A 22,880-nucleotide genomic window follows, 5' to 3' on the forward strand; every position below is an offset into this window, starting at 1 on the left:
CTTTACCGACGGAGCCACCCAGGTGCCCCTTTCCTTTTTTATTTTTTTAAACATTTTTATTTTTAAATAATCTCTACACCCTCCGTGGGGCTGTAACTAACAACCATGAGGTCAGCAGTTGCCTGCTGTACCAACTGAGCCAGCCAGGTACCCCCTGTCTTAATGTTAAGCAGATGCGGAAGGAACTCAGGTTCCCTCATGATGGCCAATAGGCTTGGTGGCTTCCACGGTTTATAATATGAGCAGTAGCAATCATTTAGTGAACCCTGCTCTATTATTACTCTTTTGTTAAGCATACATTATTGGATTAAATCCTCACAGGTATGGATTCTAAGTATTATCTTTATTTGGTAAATGCGCAGTGTGGAGATATTAAGTAATTTGGCGAAGGCCCACATGGCTACTAACTAGCACAGTCAGCCTTTGAACCAAAGTCCCTTGTGCCACAAAGCCTACAGTGTTAATCATTCCAAGCTTATGCTAGTAACCACTACAACACGGGGAAATGAGATGAGGGACCTTGTCACTGATAGTCATATCTTCTGTTCAGCCGAATCAGCTATTTTGCAGTGAGCGTAGAAGAAATGGATGTAGGAAATTTCAAGTTCATCTGGAAGTTGTATTATTTATTGTATGACTGTGTGATACTTAAATTATAGATGTGATTAGCCTGAGGGAACAGGAATACTTAAAACTTATTTCTGGGACACCTGGGGGCTCGTTGTTTGAGTGTCCGACCTCGGCTCAGGTCATGATCCCGTGGTTTGTGAGTTCAAGCCCCATATCGGGCAGAGCCCGCTTTGGGTCTTCTGTATCCCTCCCCCCTCTCTCTACCCCTCCCCCGCTGCATGCTTTCTCAAAAATAAACAAACGTTAAAAAAATAAAAAAAACTCATTTCTAACTTTGCTTATGATTTAATTTGTTGTAGTCAGCTTTCAGGGTATTTCATTTGTATGTCTTAATGTATGCACATATGTGTGGGGCCATGTATATTCACAGTATCTAGAGTGATCTTGTCTGGTTATGTCAGTTTTTGACCCATCTGAGGGATTCTGTATGGATTTCAGTGCTGTAAATTTATATAATTCTGCAGCATTTTTATTTTTTGAAAGTTTATTTTCTGATATTTTGTCAGTATAATTCAATAATGTATCCTATATCTTAGAGTGTTTTTTTTTCCATCTTGATTTTGTAATAGCTTTGATTTTATATCAGGATATGAATTGCCAGGAAGAAAACTGGTTCTGTCTTGGATATAGTGTGGAGTCATGTTTAAAAATTTGAAGTGTATTCAATAAAGAATATTCAGAATGCGGTAGACTGTGGTATGTACTTGAAAGGAACTTCATGATGGGTTCCTTCTAGCTTGCTGTTCTGGGATTGTATTTGTTTCTGTTTGTACTAATAAGTTTTTTGTTGTTGTTGTTGGTTTTGCAAAAATAGAACTTTATCAAAATAGTGGTGTTTGAGAAGCTGGCTGGGGATAGAGAATTGGCCGGAAGCATTACCAGAGGACAAGTTAGTGAGGAGTGGCATTTTGAAGCTGAAGAGAAACGAATTCCTTTTTCTCCTTCCCCAGCGTCCTCCCCCACTGCTCACCCGAGCCCTGCCCTGTCGTGTGTGGCGGAGAACATAGGAACATTGACCTCTCGTCTGTTAGCGGTGCCCCCTGCTTTGCTGCCGGGGTCATCATAGAACGTTCCTGGGCTTTCTGTTCTGTGTGCCTCAGAGGAAGAGCAGCCCTGAGGTCCGGGGCAGGACGAGGCAAGTCCACTCGCCCACCCGGCTTTCAGTGGCCAGCACACACGTACATACCTCGTTCTGTCTGATTGGTATCTTCCAGTCCTTTGCTCTCTTTTTACTCAATCCGTGAGCTTTTGGTTTTAAACGTCACTGACGTCAGAATTCTCTAAACAGAGAAACTGCGCTCCGTCCTGCTCGTGCGGTTCCCCTGCTGTTCGCCGTTCGCGGTCAGAGCAGAAGTCACGGTCGTTACTCCACCGGGCGAAAGAGGAGTTCTCCTGTGAGTGCCACACGTACAAATAGAGGAGAACGACGCCGGTGCCGAGGAGGAGACGCATCCGTAGCAAAGTTCTGCAAAGAGTTCTTAAATGAAATTGCAAGTAGTTTACATTTGAGTTCACTTACCGCGTCACTGAATATTTTCTCTGTGTATCATGTTTCGTAGGCAAGAGCGCACGTTGGGAGATTCTGGCTGCCAGAATTCCGAGTCTGATCCAGAGGACTTTTCAGATGAAACCAATACAGAGAACCTTGATGGCACCTCTCCCCCCAGCACCCCTCGGCAGATAAAACGCATGTCCACCAAGCACCAGCGGAATAACGTCGGGAGGCCTGCTGGCCGGTCTGGTTTGAAAGGTGAGTGCGCTACGTATGACATGCACGGGCCTGACGCTTTCAGTACATAATCGGTAGAACACGTAACTATTGACTGATCCTTTCTATGAGAATGTTTTTCTTCTTATCTTAAATTTAATTTTGATGCCGATTTTAAATTTCACTTCTTAACTTTCGAATCATTACCACTAGCAGTATTGTTAATAAAGGAGAAAAGAATTCTCCAGAGCTAGAAAGGTTTGGCCGGAGTAATTGTTAAAGCCAGTGGTGGAAGAAGTCGAGTGTGTACTCCTTCAGGGTGGTACTCATGTATGAGATAGTTGGCCTTCCATTAAAAAAAAACAACAACACATTTTTTAAAAACGTGTATTTATTTTTGAGAGACAGAGACAGAGTGTGAGTGGGGGAGGGGCAGAGAGAGAGACAGAGACAGAGACAGAGACAGAATCGGAAACAGGCTCCAGACTGTAGGTGTCAGCGCAGAGCCCGATGCGGGGCTCGAACCCGCGGACTGTGAGATCGTGACCTGAGCTGAAGTCGGACGCTCACCGAGCCACCCAGGTGCCGCGATGGCCTTTTTCATTCTTGGAATCTCTAGCTTTTGTCTTCTAGACTTGATGTGTGGGTAGTCTGGGAGAGGCAGAGCCAGGCTTCTCTAAGCAGCTCATGACGTGTGCTCTCTGTTGGTGACCGTGACACGGCCCTGAGCGTGCGTGCGTGGCCCTCTTTCTTGCCGGGCACAGTGCCTAGATGGTACCCTACACCTCCCACCACAGACACTTCTCCTTTTCTCTTTGTTTAGAATCTCAGAGCCCAGATAATGTTCTGTTCCTAGAAGCTGGGAGAGTTTTCTGTTTTCGTTTCTTCACTTCCTCCAGCGTGCCACAGCTGTTCTTTTCTGAGGGAGATAAATCATGCCGACCTGCTACCTCCTTGTTCCCGGCTTTCTGGCTCAGAGCCTCCGGTCACTGAAGCCTTATGGCTTTAGCATTTCTCTATTAATTTCAGCAAACCACCTGTCCTAAAATTGATCTCCTAGCTTTTTGGAAGTTGGTCATCAGTTGCTGCACGAGGTAGAGATTTCATTCTTGATCTTATCTGAGAAATTTCCCCTATCACATGTTCTCCCTTTTTGACATCAAGCTCCTGCCCATTTCTGCATTTCTCTGGTCCGTGTTCTTCCTTTTTCTTTGGCCAGGTTCCCCTTCCTACAGATTTCTTCCACACATTGACCTCTCATGGCTATAAGTTGGCAAATTCACTCTGTATTCCTGTCGTAGCCCTTCCTCAAGAAAGAAGGAGGGGGAGAGAAATGGATTTTGTTTATTTGCTTGAGTGAAATGTTACCCAGGAAAGAATTTCTAATCAGTAAGTGGTCTTTCTTTTCCACAGGGAAGGTGATTTTTTATTTTCTCTTAAGATTTTTTTTTTTTTTTTTTTTTTTGATTTTTAAGTCATCTCCACGCCCAACGTGGGGCTCAAACTTACAACCCTGAGACCAGGAGTCATGTGCTCTAGTGACTGAGCCAGCAAGGCACCACGATTCTTTTACTTTCTTTTAAAACTTTATTTGCACCAGGATGTTAACTTGCGACCTGCACTTACAACCCCCTTTGGAAACTAATAGCTTTTATTGCAATTTATCATCTCTAAAATCAACCCTTATTCATTTCCTCCAGGACGTCAATAGAAGCTCCTTCTCTAAAATAGGTGTTGGTGAAGTAGCATCTCCTGAATCAATATTAGCACATATTTGCTTCGAGCTGGGAAAACTGAGAAGGTGCCTGCAGCACATCTGCCTTTTCTTAACTTGTTGGTCCATCTACTGTTTTATTTTTATTTATTTCCATTATTTATTTATTTAAACAATTTGTTAACGTTTGTTTATTTTTGAGAGGGAAAGAGAGAGAGAGAGAGAGAGAGAGAGAGAGAGAGAGAATGGGACAGGGACAGAGAGAGAGGGAGACACGGAACCCGAAGCAGGCTCCAGGCTCTCAGCTGTCAGCACAGAGCCCGACGCGGGGCTCAAACCCACGAACCATGAGATCATGACCTGAGCCGAAGTTGGAAGCTTAACTGACTGAGCCACCCAGGCGCCCCTGGTTTTTCTTTATTTTTTAAGTTTATTTGTTTATTTTGAGAGAGAGAGAGAGAGAGCAGGGGAGGGACAGAGAGAGAGAGAGAGAATCCTAAACAGGCTCTGCATTGTCACCTCAGAGCCCAGTGTGAGGCTCGAACCGCGAAATCATGACCTGAGCCGAAATCAAGAGTTGGACGCTTAACCAGCTGAGTCCCCCAGGCACCCTGGTCCATACCATTTTAGAATAGGAGTTGAAGGCATAATTCTCACATTTTGTAGATTGAGAAACTGAGGCCTGGATTTTCAAAGCAACCCCAAGGCTAGAAAACTTGAGATAGTGACAGGAGTATTTTTAGAAATAGTTCTCCTGGTACTTGGTTTGGAGTTTTTTCTAGTACAAGCAGCAGATGTTAAGCTTACCTGAATGCCGTACTTGAGTTAACTGTCTTTCACTAATCAGAAAAATAGTCACTAAATATTTGCTGAATGGCTACTGTCCTTCTGGGGTATGTGGGAGGTAGAAGATGGAAGGTTGCCTCCTTTCCTCCTCAATTTCTTTCAGTTGTTTATTCCATAAAATTACAGAATTTTAGATCTGGAAGGGGTCTTAGGACTGCTTACTCCAATTCTTGCCATTTTTCAGGTAAAGGAGTGAACGGCCATACGTCTTTATTTTATGTGTGTATGTTTGTTTATTTATTTTGATAGAGTTTGTTACATTATTTTGATAGGTAGGGGAGAGAGAGGGAGAGAGAGAGAATCCTGGGCAGGCTCCACATCGTCAGCACAGAGCCTGATGCGGGGTCTGAACTTACGAACCTTCCGTGAGATCATGATCTGAGCTGAAATCAAGAGCCGGACGCTTAACCCACTGAGCTGCTCAGGTGCCCCGCTATGCGTCTTTTGGCTTGTACCTATCCAGCGGCACCTACGAGACCAAAATCCTTAATAACTTAATCTTGTCTCTTATTGTAAAAGATGACATGTTTATTGTAGGAAATTTCGAAAATACAAACAAAAAGAAATAAAAATACCTATAAACCCAATACATAGAAATGATAACTTGTACTATCTTTGGTGAGAGCCCCACCAAAGCACGCAGGTAAACGGGCAGTGCGGTCTTGGGGGCGGAGGTGGGACAGAGGCTGGTGAGGAGAGACCGCCTCCCACCCCCCCAGGAGGGGCTGGGAAGGCCCCCGGGGCTTCAGGGCTTCTGGAACAAGTGACATTTGTGCTATGACCTGAAGGCTGAGTCAGGGAGACCAATATTTCAAAGGAGTGTGTGATTCATGATAATATATTGGTCCCTCAGTACTTTCAAGAGCTTTTGGGATTAATTGGGTTGGTCAGCTTTTATTTTAAAAGCTTTCCAAGGAAATGTGAACTGGTGCATTCGTTCTTTCTCACTGGCACGAGCAAAGACTCTCCGAATCAGACTCTTCACTTTAGAACTACAGTCCCAAGTTGGACTCATCTTTTTAATAGATGTCGCCAATAGTATTTGCATTTTTCAGGTTACCTATTGCTGTGTAACAAACCACCCCAAAACTTAGTGGCGTGAAAGAACAGCCATTTTATTGTGCTCATGATTCTGCGGGCCACATGTCCGGGCAGGTCACAGCTTGTCTCAAACCCATCATGTCTGGAGCTTTAGCTGAAATGGCTCAGTTGGCTGGAGAAGTGGTCATGGTCTGGACAGGGCCCTCAGTGTGGGCTTTCGGCTCCTCTCCACAGGGTGTCTGCTGGGTCTCTGTGGTCCGCAATGGCTCCTTTACTCACAGGTCTGGCACCTGGGCTGAGAGCTGGCTGGCCTTGTTTTGTTCCCACCTAACCTTCCACATGGCATATCCTGGGCTTCTTCACAGCATACTGGTCCCGGGTAATGGGAGTTCTTATGTGGCAGCCAGCTTCCCCCAGAGCAAGTGTCAGGAGAGGTCGAGGTGAAAGTTGTAAGGGTTCATAACTTAGGAAGTCACACGACACCGCTTTTGCTGAATTCTTTGGCGACACATGGCCCCCAGAATTCGTTGTGGGGTGGGGGGTGGGGGGACCACAGGGCATTTCACCAGCAGGAGGTGGTTGCTAGCTGTAAGAGACTAGCTCCTACCTGCATTGGATATAAAGCTTTGGAGCATTTGTGTCTGGGCAGCCTTACTGTCTTTATGCCTCCAGCCTCTCTCCTTTGTGAATGCGGACAACGTCATAAGCATTCCTGAAGGAATATAAGCACACGAAAAGGTAACTGAGGGCATTATATTGAAAGGAGGTAAGAGTAACTATTAACGTTTATTTTCTTTTAGCAATGGTAACCATTGTCATGAACTGATTATATGGATATGATTCTTCAAATATTTTTATTATTATAGGCTCAGAGTAACTGTTACTAATCCATAGTAGTAACTACTATAGATTTATTTTTTTATAATTGGAAATTCAGTCCCAGGCCCCTTTCTAACTAGCCCGCTATAAATTGAGAGTTCCCATGAGACCCTCTTCAGGTCCATAATTTCCTAGAACTCACAGGAACTCAGGAACACACTTTACTTACTTTATGGTATAAAGGACTCAGGAACAGCCAAATGGAAGAGATGTGTAGGGCAGGGTGTCGGGTTCCCATGAAACTTCCGGGTCCTCCCAGGTGTTAGTTAGCCTCCCACCACCTCCATGTGTTCACCAACCTGGGGCTCATCACATTTCCCGTTTGAGAGTCTTTGTAGCTCTTAATCTCCAGGCTGCCCTCTCTAACCCCTTTCTGGGAGGTTAGGAAGGTGGGTAGGGGGGCTGCTAATTACTTGCTCCCTCTGTGACCAGCCCCATCTGGAGGCTTTCTAGGAGCACCCCCTAAGTCACCTCTTTAGCATAAATTTTTTTTTTTTAATTTTTTTTTTTTCAACGTTTTTAATTTTATTTTTGGGACAGAGAGAGACAGAGCATGAATGGGGGAGGGGCAGAGAGAGAGGGAGACACAGAATCGGAAACAGGCTCCAGGCTCCGAGCCATCAGCCCAGAGGCTGACGCGGGGCTCGAACTCACGGACCGCGAGATCGTGACCTGGCTGAAGTCGGACGCTTAACCGACTGCGCCACCCAGGCGCCCCATTATTAGATGTGATTGAAAGGGGCTCCTTATGAATAATAGAAGATACCCCTATCACTTAGGAAATTCCGAGGGTTTTTTAGCAGCTCTGTGCCAGGAACCTGGACAAAAACCAAATATGTTTCTTACAGTTACCTCAGTGAGTAACTGCTAGCAAAGATATGAGGAGATGGCAGCTTTCATGCAGGCTAACGGGAGTATAAATGGTCTCAATCCTTGTGGGACAGTAATTTGTTAATACGGTCAAGTTGTGGTTGGTTATGTCCTTGACCCGGCAAATCCACACACTGGGAGTAGACTTTAGAGAAGTCCCTGCAAATGCGCACAGTAAATGCTGCCCAGAGATTCATGTGTCATTCATCGTTTGTGATTTCCAACTGTAGTATGCGAGTGTGCAACCACCAGACAGGACAGTTCAAAACAGTGTCCGTCACAGCGGTTGTCTGAGACTGAGACGGGAGAGGACTGAAGACGGGGGTGGGACGTGAGGGCGAAGGCGAGGTCACCGTTGTTGCGGTATTTTATTTCTTGCTTTGTATTGATGGACTTTTAAACGGTTGCCAGTTTAGAAGTGTGCAGAACTATATTTTATCCGTTTTTTGCGGTTAAAGACATTTTTGTTGTCAGAATATTAACTTCTATTTTTAGAAGCTGTGACAAATATGATAGCCACGTTATGATAGCTCGGGAAGAACGGTCAGTTCCTATTACCTAAAAAGAAGTCAGCTATGTGACATCCTGACTGATGGAACCTGCCAGTTAAGCTCTTGACTTAGCTCACGGACCAGGCTGGGTTTCATACTTCCCTGAGTAACAGGATCTAATTGTGGTGTTATTTAAATTATACTTTTGGATAATGGTAAATAACTGCCCAATCACAGCAATTAAGATTTTAATAAGTTTTGGACAATAATTAGTCATATGTAACTGTTCTTCTTACGATGGGTTTAAGGAAGAGATAGTCAAACTATCTCATCCGTAAAGTTTTGTTCTTTCAACGTAGTTAAAAGCTAGTTCATTTAATAGCTTAAATAGGTTAAATAAGAATGAAAACACTCAAGCCAAAAAGTCCTTCCCAGGGTGAATCTGCCTCGTAATCAACACCAGCCCCATTTTTACAGCAGTATTACGCTATACCGCAATTGCCAAATTATAGAGATAGAACAAATATCTCAAGACATTTCATCAGAATTGGTACCTATGTGTGCGTGTATACATACATATATATCATAAACAAACACCATAATTTCCCTATCATAAATATCTCAAGGTATGTGTATGTATGTGTGTGTGTAAAAGTGTTTATTGCTAAAAGTAGGATTAGCACTTAAAAATTTTTTTTTAATTTTTAATTTTAGAGAGAGTGCAAGCGGGAGAGGGGGTAGAGAGAGAGAGACAGAAAATCTCAAGCAGGCTCCATGTTTAGCGCAAAACCCGATGTGGGGCTCGATCCCACGGCCCTGAGATCATGATCTGAGCCGAAATCAAGAGTTGGACACTTAAACCACTGAGCCTCCCAGGTGCCTCGGCAACTTTTTTTTTTGAAAGACTATAATACTGCTATAAAATTGAACTGATAAAAGTCTAATTCAGTCTATAGAGTTGACCCTTGAACAATGCAGGGGAGGTGTTAGGGGGCCAACCTTGTGCACAAAAATTGGTGTATAACTTTTGAGTCCCCAACAACTTAACCTCATAGCCTACTGTTGACTGGAATCAACTCACGTGTATTTATGTATGTATTACGTACTATATTCTCACAGTGCAGTAAGCTAGAGGAAGAAAATTAAGAAAACTTAAGGGAATTTACAGTATTTATCAAAAATTTACAGTATTAAAAAAAAAAATCTGTGTATAAGTGGACCTGCACAGTTCAAACCCTTCATGTTTAGGGGGTCTGCTGTGTAGTCAGTCACACGATTGTTCATTGTTAACTAGCGTGGATTTAAAAATCTGCATTTCAGCTCTTTAGTCTAAACTCAGTCTGATAGTTAAAGTTGTAATTTATATTTCCAGGCTACCCTTATACAGACTTACTGTTCAGCCAAGTTCTCTTCTTTTCTTCCTTTTTTTCTTGATCTTCTCTGGCTTCAAAGATGCTCTTGACTTTCTTAATACCCTTGTTTCAGCTCCTTCCATTCTTTAAGGCCCCAGTCAAGCATGTGGTCTTACTTCAAGCCTTTATGGATCACCTGTTATAATCTGTTATTTACGACCCTCAGTGTCTAACCTTTCGTTGGGACGGTTAGTGCTGGTCCGTGAGCACCTGTGACAGGTGTAACGGTGGAGTGATGGTATGAACATTGGTCGGGATCCCCGTCCTGACATTTCCTGTCTGTCTCTGTGTTCCATGGTGGTCTTCCTCACAGTGTTGTTGTGAAGATGACAACAGTCTCTGTACAGCTTCTACCTTGAAAGGGAGGGGATTGAAGAAAGCAGTGTTTCCCTCCGATGTGCTGCCGCTCTAGCCAGGTTGAATCAGAGACACTGGGGGTGGGCCCAGGAATCCGCATTCTAGCAAGAATCCAAGTGATTCTTAGTGTTGACCGAAATTTTAGAACCTCGAATTCCATCTCTGAGCCCCTGCAGATTGCTGACATTGTGTGATCACCCAGGACGTCACTGCTCTAATGATCGTCTCCCACTTAAAGGTAAGGGGCAGCCATCTGCTTACGCTTACTCATCCGAGAGCTTGAGGAAGGCCGTTGCTTTGCATTTGGACAGTGCACAGATGGGAGAGCCTAAGTATTACAGGGACTTGATAAAAAATACATTTTCTATATATTCTAACGAGCCAGTTCTAGATATGGATGGTGGGAGAATTCGGTTGAATGTCTCATTTCTGTTTAAACAAGTGAACCATATTGCTTGTCATTGGTTGCTTTGGGTTTCATTATAATTTTTTTTTTCTTTTCCTTTCATATTCTTCTCATTAGGCAGGAATTGTTGGTGATTGGCCAAAGGAAAAAGTAACTATCTGGAAGATCACTTTAACTGCACTGACCAAATCACACCATTTAATTTATAGCTACTCAGGAGATTAGATGTTCCATTAGTCTTACTTAAGTTATTATGAACTAGTTTTGTAATACTATAATTAGAATTTTTTCATGTAATACATTCTGTATACTTTTGATTTATTCTCCTTTTCAGAAACTATTTGTATTTGACTTTTTATTAATTGCAAAGGGATTTAGTATTAACAGAAAACTAGATAAAGAAAGAAACTTGTCTATTATCAATGGGCTTTTAAGTTATTATTAAAAGTTTTATACTCATGTCAGATTGGGTAAAGACAAAATATTAAGTGCTTGGGAATATGAACTGTATCTAAACTTGCAGTTTATTTCTCCCCCCTTCCTCCACTCCTCCCCACTCAACACCTACTATTTCTACATCTCCCTTAACTGATGGGTCCCTTATGGTTTCATAGAGGCCTACCGGGTCACTGATTGCTAGGAAATAGGCTTGTGTTTCCTCTGTCCATCACAAATACATTATTCAAAAAGTATAGCTACCGATAAAGTGGATTGATTTTTTTCCCCCACAGTAGTTAAAGGCTATTTTAAGTTTAAATTAATCATTTTCAAATTAAGATGTATCAGGGGCGCCTGGGTGACTCAGTTCGTTGTGTCCGACTTTGGCTCAGGTCACGATGTTGTGGTTCGTGGGTTCGAGCCCCACATCAGGCTCTGTGCTGACAGCTCAGAACCTAGAGCCTGCTTTGGATTCTGTATCTCTCTCTCCCTCTCTCTCTCTCTCTCTCTCTCTCTCCTTCTCTCTCTTTCTCTCTCTTTCTACCTCTCCCCTGCTCATGCTGTGTCTCTGTCTCTCAAAAATAAGTAAATGGTAAAAAAACCTTTAAATTAAGATGTATCAGTTTCCATTTGTGTATTTTTTTTCAAAATCAACTTGGTTTTTTGTTTTCAAAAACAAACAAAAAAAAGCTTTTCTGTTCCATCTTGTGCCTTTCTCAATTTGCTTTTCTTTACACACATTGTAGATCCAAATAATAAGCCATTGCTTTATGTAAACACAAAATTTAAAAAAAAATTGTGTAATAAACCATTTTGTATGCTGTGAGGTAAGCTTAACAAGATTTCTATATAATCTACAAAAATTAGCTTTTTATGCTACTAAAATTTGATTCTTTTATACAGAAACATGGGATTGTGGCATTTATTGGTCTTAAGTCCTCTTAATTATTGAAATAAAGATCAAGGCTGAGAAGTTTTACCTCTTAATATGTTCATGCTATGAAGATTAGCTTCCTAGAAAATACAGCATAGATTTAGACATAATGTTTATAGTCCAGTCTTCTGGAGTTCTGAAAAACCATTCCAGCCGCTCTCAGTTAACCCTTTGTTTTCCTTAGGATCTTTAAATCATGGATTAGAAGAACATTTATGAGTTGTATAAGCCAAGTAATACTTTTTCACTCTTCACTATTACTTTCAAATTATAAACTATATGCAAACATTTTCTGGCCATTATCAGTTACATTACTCTGCATCATTTCATGAAGTCTTGTTAGGATCCTAAACCCTAAGCTAAAAAAATTGGTTTTTGTTACTTAAGTATTCGATGTCTTTGACTCAAAACCATTTATTTGGATGCACGTACCAAAAAAACATTCTCTTCTAGACCTGCATTGCCTCTCTTCTGTACACGTTTCTTGGATGTTCTTATGTACTCTCCTGGTAGTAAATGACGTCTGTATATACTGATGACTTCCAAATCGGTATCTTTGGATTTCTTTCCTGAACTCAAGACCCGTATTACTCACCTACAAGATATCTCCAACCAACACGGCTATCCCGTAGGCACCTCCAACTTAGTGTAGTAAAAAATTACTCAGTATCTTTTGCTCTAGTCTTAAACAGTGTGCTATGATGTTCATGGTGACATAGTATAAATTCATATCTTGAAAAATAAGAGTAGTGGAGTTAAATTTGGAAGCACTTGTTAGCTTTGCTTTCAAGTAACCGTTGTTCTCCTGAGTAGAGATGGATGTATGCGTGTGCTTTGTCGATAAAGACATGGAAGACACAGCTAAAACATCGCAGAGGAGAGAAAGCCCTGGACTGGGCAAATTTTTTATGAATGAGCATTGATAGGCCTTTGTAGCTAGAAACAAAATTATGAAGAAGTTTCTTCAATGGACTGCATAACAAGTTTTAAGACATTTAGAAGTAAAGTAGATCAAAACCAGAGTTAAAAATTATATCGCTTAAAAAATAGCAGTAATTTAAAAATAATAGTTTTTATATTAAAATATAGCAAAAATCCATATAGACAGATAAAATCTTTTTAATGGACCATAAAGGAAAGTAAATAGAATGTAAATATTGCACTTAGGAATATTTGTTTTAAAATTCTTATTTTAAAACTATTCTCATTTAAATTGATTAGAAGGTAAATTGGTTTTAAACTAATTTTCTTTAGTGAATTGATTTTGGGGTCTACTAGTTTGTAACCCATATAAATATGCCGTATTTCACCCAGTCTAAAGACATATATATAATATGTGTTAAGGAAAAGAATGCTTACAATTGATGATGCAATGTGTTTTCATACTTAGAATTTTTATTTTCTATTTACTGAAAGAACCCTTTTATACTTCCTGATATTTAGACACAGGTTTTAAAAAAGCTATTTATTCTTCTTATGTATATGTTATATATGCATATATACATATATACATGTTATATGTTATATATGTTATTTATATATATATAAAAGAGAAAATGTAAGTGAAAGCTATTAGTTTGTTCCTAAAACTTATTCATATCATTATTAATTGTGAAACATATTTTCATTTCAGAGATGTTAAAATAGAGAATGTGTATCGTAGATTCAATGAAACGAAGTATATCCTGGGTGTGGAGGGGAGACTGGGCTGGAGATTTAGGTTTGGGCGTTTCGATCTCTGAAGTGGCTGTGAAGGAGCTCCCCGAGGGAGGGGAAAGGAAGACAAGAGGCAGAAGAGTGGAACTCTGAGAAACGTTAGCATTTTCTGATGCAAGTTGCAAGGAGGGGGTTTGAAAAGGAGTGACTTGGGAAGTAGGAAAGAACCCAGAGACCGTTGTGTCTGCAAAGCGACAGAGTGAAGGGATTTCGGCAAGGTAGCGGCAGAAATGCCAATCGGGACATTTCAAAGCTTGGGAATTAAATTAATGGAACTTTCTACAGTTGTTTGACAAAAAAGTGTGTGTTTACTTTCTTTGCATTAATTTTGAATTATTTTATATGCCGGTACAGGTAAGTGATGCTGATTTAGTCTATATCTTTTCACTTTTGCTAATGCTAAATTCAAAATGTTATCGTTCATTTGTTTGTGGGAAAGAAGAAACCAAGGAGGAGAATAACATTTTTGCCTATTGTTTGTCTTTCGTTTTTTATGAAAATAATCTGAAAGTGCCTAAAGATTCTTTGTTCAATCTACTTCATTTTACAAATGAGAAAAGTGACCCGGAAAACTTATGTGATATGCTCTGAGTTAATACATTTAGTTTACGGCAAAGGGGAGAATTGGATGTGTTTTCTGTTTTGTTTTGTTTTTTAAGTTTATTTATTTTTATAGTGCGTACATGAGCGGGGGGTGGGGGGGGGGCAGAGAGGAGAGACAGAATCCCAAGCAGGCTCCACGCCATCGGCACCGAGCCCGATGTGGGGCTCGAACCCACGAACTGTGAGATCATGACCTGAGCTGAGATCAGGAGTCAGAGGCTTAACCAGCTGCGCCACCCAGGCGGCCCTGGATGTGTTTTCTAAACCACGTTTCTGTCAGATCTGCTGTGCTGTGTCTCTTGTAAGGTGAAGGCTTAACTTCTGACGATTTCTCTCCCTGTATAACTGCACTTTTGGCACAGAGGTAGACAGCTTGTTCTAGGCTACCACCGGAGACTCTTAGAGACTATAGCAAGTATAATAAAGCAGGGAAGATGGATAAAATCTTTTTAGAGGTTTAGAGATGCATATATTCTGAATCTTTTAATTTTCAGCAAATGGCTGTGATTTTGTCTCCAGTAACAGCCTGAAAAAGAAGTATATGTGAGTATCAGTTTTATTGAAGATACCGAGAGTAGCTTCACGTTTTAGAGTAACATAATGTTCTGTTTGTTTGTTTTTAAATAGAAAAAATGAATGCGCCAAACCAGCCTCCACACAAAGACACTGGAAAAACTGTGGAGAATGTGGAAGAATACAGCTATAAGCAGGAGAAAAAGATCCGAGCAGCTCTTAGGACAACAGAGCGCGACCATAAGAAAAATGTGCAGTGCTCGTTCATGTTGGACTCAGTGGGTGGGTCTTTGCCCAAAAAATCAATTCCAGATGTGGATCTTAATAAGCCTTACCTCAGTCTTGGCTGCAGCAACGCTAAGCTTCCGGTATCCGTGCCCATGCCTATAGCCAGAACTGCACGCCAGACTTCTAGGACTGACTGTCCGGCAGATCGCTTGAAGTTTTTTGAGACTTTACGACTTCTGCTAAAGCTTACCTCGGTCTCAAAGAAGAAGGACAGGGAGCAAAGAGGACAGGAAAATACGTCTGCTCTCTGGTTTAACCGATCTAACGAACTCATCTGGTTAGAGCTACAAGCCTGGCATGCAGGACGGACCATTAATGACCAGGACCTCTTTTTGTATACAGCCCGTCAAGCCATCCCAGATATTATCAACGAAATCCTTACTTTCAAAGTGAATTACGGGAGCTTTGCCTTTGTTCGAAATGGAGCTAGTTTTAATGGTACTTCAGTAGAAGGGCAGCGCAGAGCCCCTCGTGGAACAAAGATTGTGGGTTACTCAACATATCACGAGCATCTCCAACGCCAGAGGGTGTCGTTCGAGCAGGTGAAACGGATAATGGAGCTGCTGGAGTACATAGAAGCACTTTATCCATCGTTGCAGGCTCTTCAAAAGGACTACGAAAAATATGCTGCGAAAGACTTCCAAGACAGGGTGCAGGCGCTCTGTTTGTGGTTGAACATCACAAAAGACCTAAATCAGAAGTTAAGGATTATGGGCACTGTTTTGGGCATCAAGAATTTGTCAGACATTGGCTGGCCAGTGTTTGAAATCCCTTCCCCTCGATCATCCAAAGGCAACGAGCCGGAAGATGAGGGTGATGACACAGAAGGGGAGTTGAAAGGGCTGGAGAGTAGTGCGGACGAGAGCGAAGAAGAAGAGCTCCCTGGTCCAAGGGCCCCGGAACCCACACAGCCCGCTGACCGCCGTTTCAGCATCCGTTCTCAGGGCTGCGTGTCTAAGAAGCTTGAGCGGCTGGGGTCCGAGGATGATTCTGTTGGCTGGGGAGCGCCAGACTGCAGCACGGAAGCAGGCTTTAGTAGACACTGTCTGACTTCTATTTATAGACCATTTGTAGACAAAGCGCTGAAGCAAATGGGGTTGAGAAAGTTAATTTTAAGACTTCACAAGCTGATGGACGGTTCCTTGCAAAGGGCACGTATAGCACTGGTAAAGAGTGACCATCCAGTGGAGGTAGGTTTCTGGTAGGCATTAGTACGTTCTTGTCCTTAGTTCCATTATTGCAAGGTGTTGCGTTGATTGTTGGTACTTTCATAGTCTCGATATGTTAAGTGTAAGCGGTAGTTACTGTAACTTGCAGATTTAAACATTTCTCTCAAGTACTGAAATAAATGGGGAAATGGATCTATGAAAACTGTATGAAATTCAGTGAATTAAGTAGAAGGTGGTGTGTGGAGGGAGAAAAAATCCAGCCATATAAATATAGGATGGAGAAGGACAGGCTAGGTATAAATAAAGAGGGAAGAAAGCCACAATCATGGGTGACCACAAGCTGAATATGAGTCAGTAAAAAAGTCAACATGATGCTGAAATATTTTTAAATGAATATGGCATCCAAGGTCATGGATATAGTTCTTTCTGTATTCGTCGCAAATAGCTTACTCCCTTTTGAGTAGTGTGTCCAGTTTGGCCGCTGTATTTTAATTTTTTTGTGTGTTATTGTGTTTCTTTATTTTTGAGAGGCAGAGACAGAGCGCGAGTGGGGGAGGGGCAGAGAGAGGGGGAGACAGAATCTGAAGCAGGCTCTGGGCTCTGAGCTGTCAGCACAGAGCCCGATGCGGAGCTCGAACTCACGAACCGTAACACCATGACCTGAGCCGAAGTCGGATGCTCAACTGACTGAGCCACCCAGGCGCCCCATTGCCCACTGTATTTTATTTAAAGAGATGTGAGTTGTGGAGAAATGTAAGAATGATCAAAGGAAAAAAGAGTTCACTTCTGTGTTTGGCAAAGTTAGTGATTAGCGCAGATGATGGAGGTTCAAGGGAAGTCTTCATGATTATCAAGTCTGCGGTTTGATATGTGAAGATTTCTGGGAAAGGAATATGCCTCCTAGAAAAAGCGTTTGGAAAACAGTACAAATTTCACTTTGATAGCTTGAGGTCTCAAATTCTTCACTGTTAAGGGTGTTAAGACTAAAAAGTAGCACGTATTGGATACTGTTCTTTAGAGCAAAAGAGTAATTTTTCTCTGTGGTGAGTTTGCATGTTCATTTGGCTAAAAGCAGAAACACCCAGATCTTTGAGATCCCTTACACCTGTGTTAGGTTGCGATTCTAAGTTTTAGTAGCTATGTACATATGTATGTATGCACCTTTTATTTTTATTCTTAAAATTTTTTTTAACTTTTTATTTTATTTGCTTTTCAGAGACAGAGAGAGAGAGAGAGAGAGAGAGAGAGCGAGCAGGGGAAGGGCAGAGAGAGAGAGAGAGGGAGACCCAGAATCCAAAGCAGGCTCCAGGCTCTGAGATGTCAGCACAGAGCCCAACGTAGGGCTCAAACCCACAAACCGCGAGATCAAGACTTGAGCTGAAGTCGGACGCTTAACTGACTTAGCCACCCAGGCCACCCCTATTTTTATTTTTTAAACTTCAGTTTACACAATCTGGCTTGCTTTGGAGTGAGAGGTGATAAAACAGCATTTTTTTTATAATCGGAAACAGTGGACGAGAGCCTCAGTTTGTAAGATTTTTATTGTTCGTGAACTAGATCGTGAACCTCTAGGAGAAGGGGTAAGACATTAACATAATATAGCAAGATGTTTGCAAAAGGAATCAGTACTTTGTAGCTATAAGAAGTTAGTTTACTTTGATTATTATTTTAATTAGATGTCTTAAAAGTGCATTTGTTATGAGATTTTCTTTGGACAGTATTTTAACTCTGATTTTTTATGTACGTCTTTTAATTAGGGCAAATGACTTTTTTCCCTTTGAGCTCCTGAATCACTGTTTTGTATGATTTCATTATAGTGCAGGTTTCAAAATCAGTAGAACCAAACTAAATACGGAATAAGGATTTGCCAGATACTTCAGATGGGGAATGGCTGACTTTGGTCTAGGTTTTTGGCTGGAGTGGGTCAGTTCCAGTGAGGACACATGTGGGCAAGACAGGGTCGATGATTAACTTTTATTGTGAAGCACTATTTTTGAAGTGATATGAATGGAGCGGCTCTGGCAGCATTACCTCACCTCTAATTGAGTGGATCTCACAGGAGAGGGGGGCTCATGGTAAGGGCCCCAGGACGCGTGTGGGGGCTTCATACGACTGCTTTAAACTCCCCCCTCCCCCCCGCCCCCCGATTGTCTCCCTCTCCCTTGGGGATCCTCCGTGGCAGTGAACTGTCGATGCTAACAGTAGAGCTTTGCGTCCCTTAGATGTGTTGGAACAAGAAAGAGGCTGAGAATGGGTGATGAGTGCACTACATTTTGCATTAGAACTCAAGCTGAGTACAGATGGGTTCCCATCACAGTTGCCTTCCTTCGGTTTGACCAGTTGAGATGTAACTGAGAAGGTTATCCTTGTTAGGGAAAAGAGGAGACATACAGATTCAGAGCTCATAAAGCGTGGGAGTTAAAGGCTGCTTATTAGAATTTTTTGGATAGTGTTTGCTTTTCACAACAAAAATGGAGTACAGAAGCCCCTGCTGTTTCAGGTTTTGTGTCATAAAATGTGTTTGTCAAAGAACGAAAGAGTAACCGAGAGCTGAAGTAGAAATTCTTCTGTATTAGAGATCAGTCCAAACTAATAAAAGATGAGGCCCCAGAATTATAATTAACTCCGTGGGAAAGGAAGACTTCTTTTTATTTCCATTTGAGGAACATCATTTCTATAAGGGGAGGTGTGTATGTATACGCATGACTATATATAGACTTACCTTCTTGGTTTGTTTTAGACTTTGACTAAGTATTTTGGAGGAAGAGTTGCAGTTTTGAAATCAAGTGACTGGATTCCATTCCTTGGTGTGGGTCTTTCTCACCACATGACTTTGTAAATAACTTAATCTTTCGGACCCTTAGCCTTTGCGTCTGTAAAATGGCAATAATATTACTTCACTACCTACCTCACAGGGTTGTTGTGAGGCTTAAAAAGGTATTTGTATACATAGTAAAATGCTATAGAAGCCGACTATGAACTATTAATTTTTATAAGTTTTGTTAAATTTTTTTTCTCTTTAGAAGCTAACTGTAAGTCAATATGGGCTAGACTGTTTTATATTTTTATTTTTAAAGTGTATTTAACCTTCTTATCTCTGCAATCTCTGCCAAATACTCAGACATTTTCAAGGTACATTTTAAGCAGTGTATAGCCTTTAGGTTTAAAGACGGTTTTATTTTCATTCTTAATTGTTAGAAACATCTTGACCATCTGGTGCCACACGTTGTACCCAACACATATCTTCTACTTTGCACTGTATTTATGGCTTATGTGATAATAGTAATGAATATAGTCGAAGGATTTTGTAGAAAGGAGGAAATATACTCATGATATTTGATTTTTCTTGACTATGTCTTTGTATTTTTATTCTTCGTGATTAAGTTACTTATAATTAGTGTTTATGAATAACGTGATCTTATGTTTAATTTCCTTTGGCTTATCAACATGCTTTATAAAGCAGTTTTTCTCTAAAATTTTATTATTATATTTCAGAATCTTTAAATTTAAAGACTTGTAATCTTCAGTTGATTCTAGACTTCTGGAAAACTCGTAGATAGTACAGTTTTCATTTATGTTCTTTATCCTGCTTCCTCTGATGCTGACATCTTACTTAACTCTGCTATATTTGTCGAAATCAATTCATTAACATTGGTATAAAATACTGCTGACTAACTGCAGACATTATTTGGGTTTCTATTTTTCTACTAACGTCCCCTTTCCGTTCCAGGACCCAGTCAAGGACAGCACATTGCATTTAGTCGCATCTTCTTAGTCTCCTGTGATCTGTGGTAGTTGCTCAGTCTTCCCTTGTTTCTCATGATCTGGGTGGCTTGTAGCATGTCCCTGAATTTGGGTTTGTCTGATGGTTTCTCAAGAGTAGACTGGGTTCTTAGGCTTGGGCGCGAATGCCACTCTCATGGCATCATAATATCGTTGGTCATGTTAACCTGGATCACCCCGTGAAGGTGTCTGCCAGGTTCCTCCACAAGTTAGCAGTTTTCCCTTTCCATGCTGTATTCTTTGAAGTGAATCACTAAATGGAACCCGCATTTAAGGGGAGGGGAATTCCTGTAGGAATCTCCACCTCCAGGAGGAGGGAATATCTACATGTATTATTTGCAGTTCTTCTGTTTGAAAGATTTACCTCTTCTCTCCCATTTATTTATGTCTCTGTGTGGAGTCATAAATTTTTATTTTTTTCTTGGGTTGTAATCTAATAATATTGTTCTTTGTTTCGTTGCTCAGATTGTTGCTGCTTTAGCCATCGGAACTCTTTCAGTTGGCTTCTGGGCCCTTTTGACATGCCTGCATCTTTTTTTGTATGGTTTTGCTTTTTGAGCAGTTTCTTATTTTAAAGCATCATCCTTTATTTTTCCTGTTGTGGTCCTGAGGACAGCCGTTTCCCCGAGGAGCTCTGGTTCCTTTTATTGGAGTGTGGTATTTAGAAATGAAGATCTGGGCCCTGGATGTTACTGTCAGGTGTCATTCTTCCATGCCCTTCAGTGATAGAGTTAGAAAATATAGGTACGTCTTTCAGCCCACGTGTATGCACAGATCTGCAATTCCTTCTCTATCGATTGATCGATCGATCAGTCTATCTGCTTACCTACCTGTCTGTCTGTCTGTCTGTTGAAAATAAACATGAGTTCCGGTTGATGTCTGCGGTCTAAATCCAGCACCACAAGTTTCATCCAGCCTCCCTCCTCTGCTCACTGGCAGTGGGAAACCTGGCTCCCGTGACTGCAGTTCATTGGCATATTCGTGCAGCTGGAGGATACGTGTAAAGTGGTTTCAGAAGCACTAACCAGGACCCCTGGGAGGAATAAATTGGCCAGCTAGAGTACAGCATTTAGGGACAGTTTGTTTTGTCTTTAGTCTCAGTGTCACAACAGAATTTACCAGTCAGTTAGTTAGGTTACCAGTTTCCTCCAGTTTCTTCAGTGAGGTTATAGCATACATTTGCAACATAGCTAGATTTATTTATTTGTTTGTTTGTTTATTTTTGAGAGAAAGAGACAGAGCATGAGTGGGAGAGGGGCAGAGAGAGAGGGAGACACAGAATTGGAAGCAGGCTCCAGGCTCTGAGTCCGATGTGGGGCTTGAACTCACAGATCATGAGATCATGACCTGAGTGGAAGCCGGTCGCTTAACCAACTGAGCCACCCAGGCGCCCCAAGCTAGATTCACTTAATCTCAGTCTGCCTTCTGTCCTGGGATTCCCCAGTGTCCTAGTTGATTTTTTCAAGTTTACCTACCATAAAGTTTACTTTTTGTGTTGTATAGGTCTGTGAGTTTTGTGCATTTTTTAAAATGTCAAATGCCCATAAAATATTGGAGCCATAGATTGTGATATGGTTATTCTCTGTTCCTTCCTTTTTGTTTTACCATCTGAAATTTATACCTTTTCGGAAGAAGAGAAAGATAAAATGAAAATTTTTACTTTAGTGTATAAAAAAATTTAGTTGCCTGACTCATTGCATGTTACCATGCATATTACCTCAAATCCTAAGGAGGAGTTTTGGTTACTTTATAAATTAACTCTCTTTTGAGTTAGAAATGATGATGTATTTATCGTAAGTTTAATGGCCAAAAAAATATTGTTTGCCTTATGATCCAAGAATATATATAATTATGCTAACTTTTCCTATAAGCACAAGCAGCCCTGGAGAGGTTGCCTTTTGTATTCAGAGCGGACAAAGCCTGTAGAAGCTAGGACATGTAGCAACAACAGCTACTTGTTTTCAAGTCTTGCCTTGTGCCAGGCACAACAACCCAAGGAAGGGGTGGTGTTCATTCCATATTTCACAAATAAGGGGAGTAGGTAACTTACTCCAAATCACAGGAGCTGTTGATTGTCGGAGGGCTTTACACCCAGGACTCTTGGATCCCTGACTTTAAACTGTGCGCATGGTGTCCAGACCTGGCTGCACATCACTGTTACACAGGGAGCTTTTGAAAATACACGTACTCCTGCCCTTTTGGGTTATAGGGCAAATCAGAATCTCTTGGGGTAGGACATGAGCATCGACATCTTTACCCTCCAACGTGCTTCACACGGAGCGGGACCAGCACAGTGCGCTTCGGACTAAGCCCGTGGGAGACACTAAGTAGGCTACGGTATTCCCCTACCCCCGCCTTCCAGATCGGTGTTCATTAATACAGTTATCGTAGTTAATTTTTCATTTGCTTCAGTCATCACCTGTCTGATTGCATTAGTAAAGTTACACGAACTTTTTTTTATTACTTATTTTTTATTTTTTTGATATTTATTTTTGAGAGAGAGAAAGAGAGACAGAGTGTGAGCAGGGGAGGGGCAGAGAGAGAGGGAGACACAGAATCCGAAGCGGACTCCAGGCTCCGAGCCGTCAGCACAGAGCCCGACGCGGGGCTGGAACCCATGGACCGTGAGATCATGACCTGAGCCGAAGATGCTCCACCGACAGAGCCACCCAGGCACCCCCTTTGTTAAAAATTTTTAATGACAAACTTTTTAATTGAGTAAGTGGCAAGCCAATGAACACATACTGCTCACTTGCTTATAAGTTTTCTGTTTTCTTAAAAGAAGCATACTTACTTGAGGGAAGATAGAAATTTGTTCTGCGTTATTTTTGACTGCGGTGAGCCAACTGAGTGAAACCGGATGTAAGATGAAAAAGATCAAAGGAGAGAACTCATCAGCTTGCAGTGGAGAACTGGATCCCGTGATGACAACGCAGCAGCAGCAGCAGCAGCAAGGCTAGTAGCTGCCATTAACTGAGTACTTGTTATATATGGAGGCGGGTTGGTCAAGTAACTTGGTCGTCACCCGGTGTGGCAGAGCCAGGACGCGAACCCAGCGCTGGCTGTAAAGCTGTGCTCCTAA

At 41.6% G+C, this 22,880-nt stretch overlaps 1 protein-coding gene across 10 annotated transcripts in view; it reads left to right on the plus strand.

Moving 5' to 3' along the window:
* The window catches only part of MAP3K4 (mitogen-activated protein kinase kinase kinase 4), a 113,033-nt gene that overhangs the window by 37,566 nt on the left and 52,587 nt on the right, over positions 1 to 22,880 (plus strand). For all 10 annotated transcript variants that reach the window (XR_013555847.2, XR_013555846.2, XM_078447544.2 and 7 more), the window contains exons 2-3: positions 2,190 to 2,380; positions 14,673 to 16,036. Coding sequence is in view for 8 of the 10 variants with exons in the window: in XM_078447544.2 (XP_078303670.1) it covers positions 2,190 to 2,380; positions 14,673 to 16,036 (1,555 nt within the window). In the remaining 2 variants the exon portion in view is untranslated. The remainder of the gene's footprint in view (positions 1 to 2,189; positions 2,381 to 14,672; positions 16,037 to 22,880) is intronic.

Source organism: Panthera onca, chromosome B2 (genome assembly GCF_046562875.1).
Source record: "Panthera onca isolate mPanOnc1 chromosome B2, mPanOnc1 haplotype 2, whole genome shotgun sequence".
Taxonomy (NCBI): Eukaryota; Metazoa; Chordata; class Mammalia; order Carnivora; family Felidae; genus Panthera; species Panthera onca.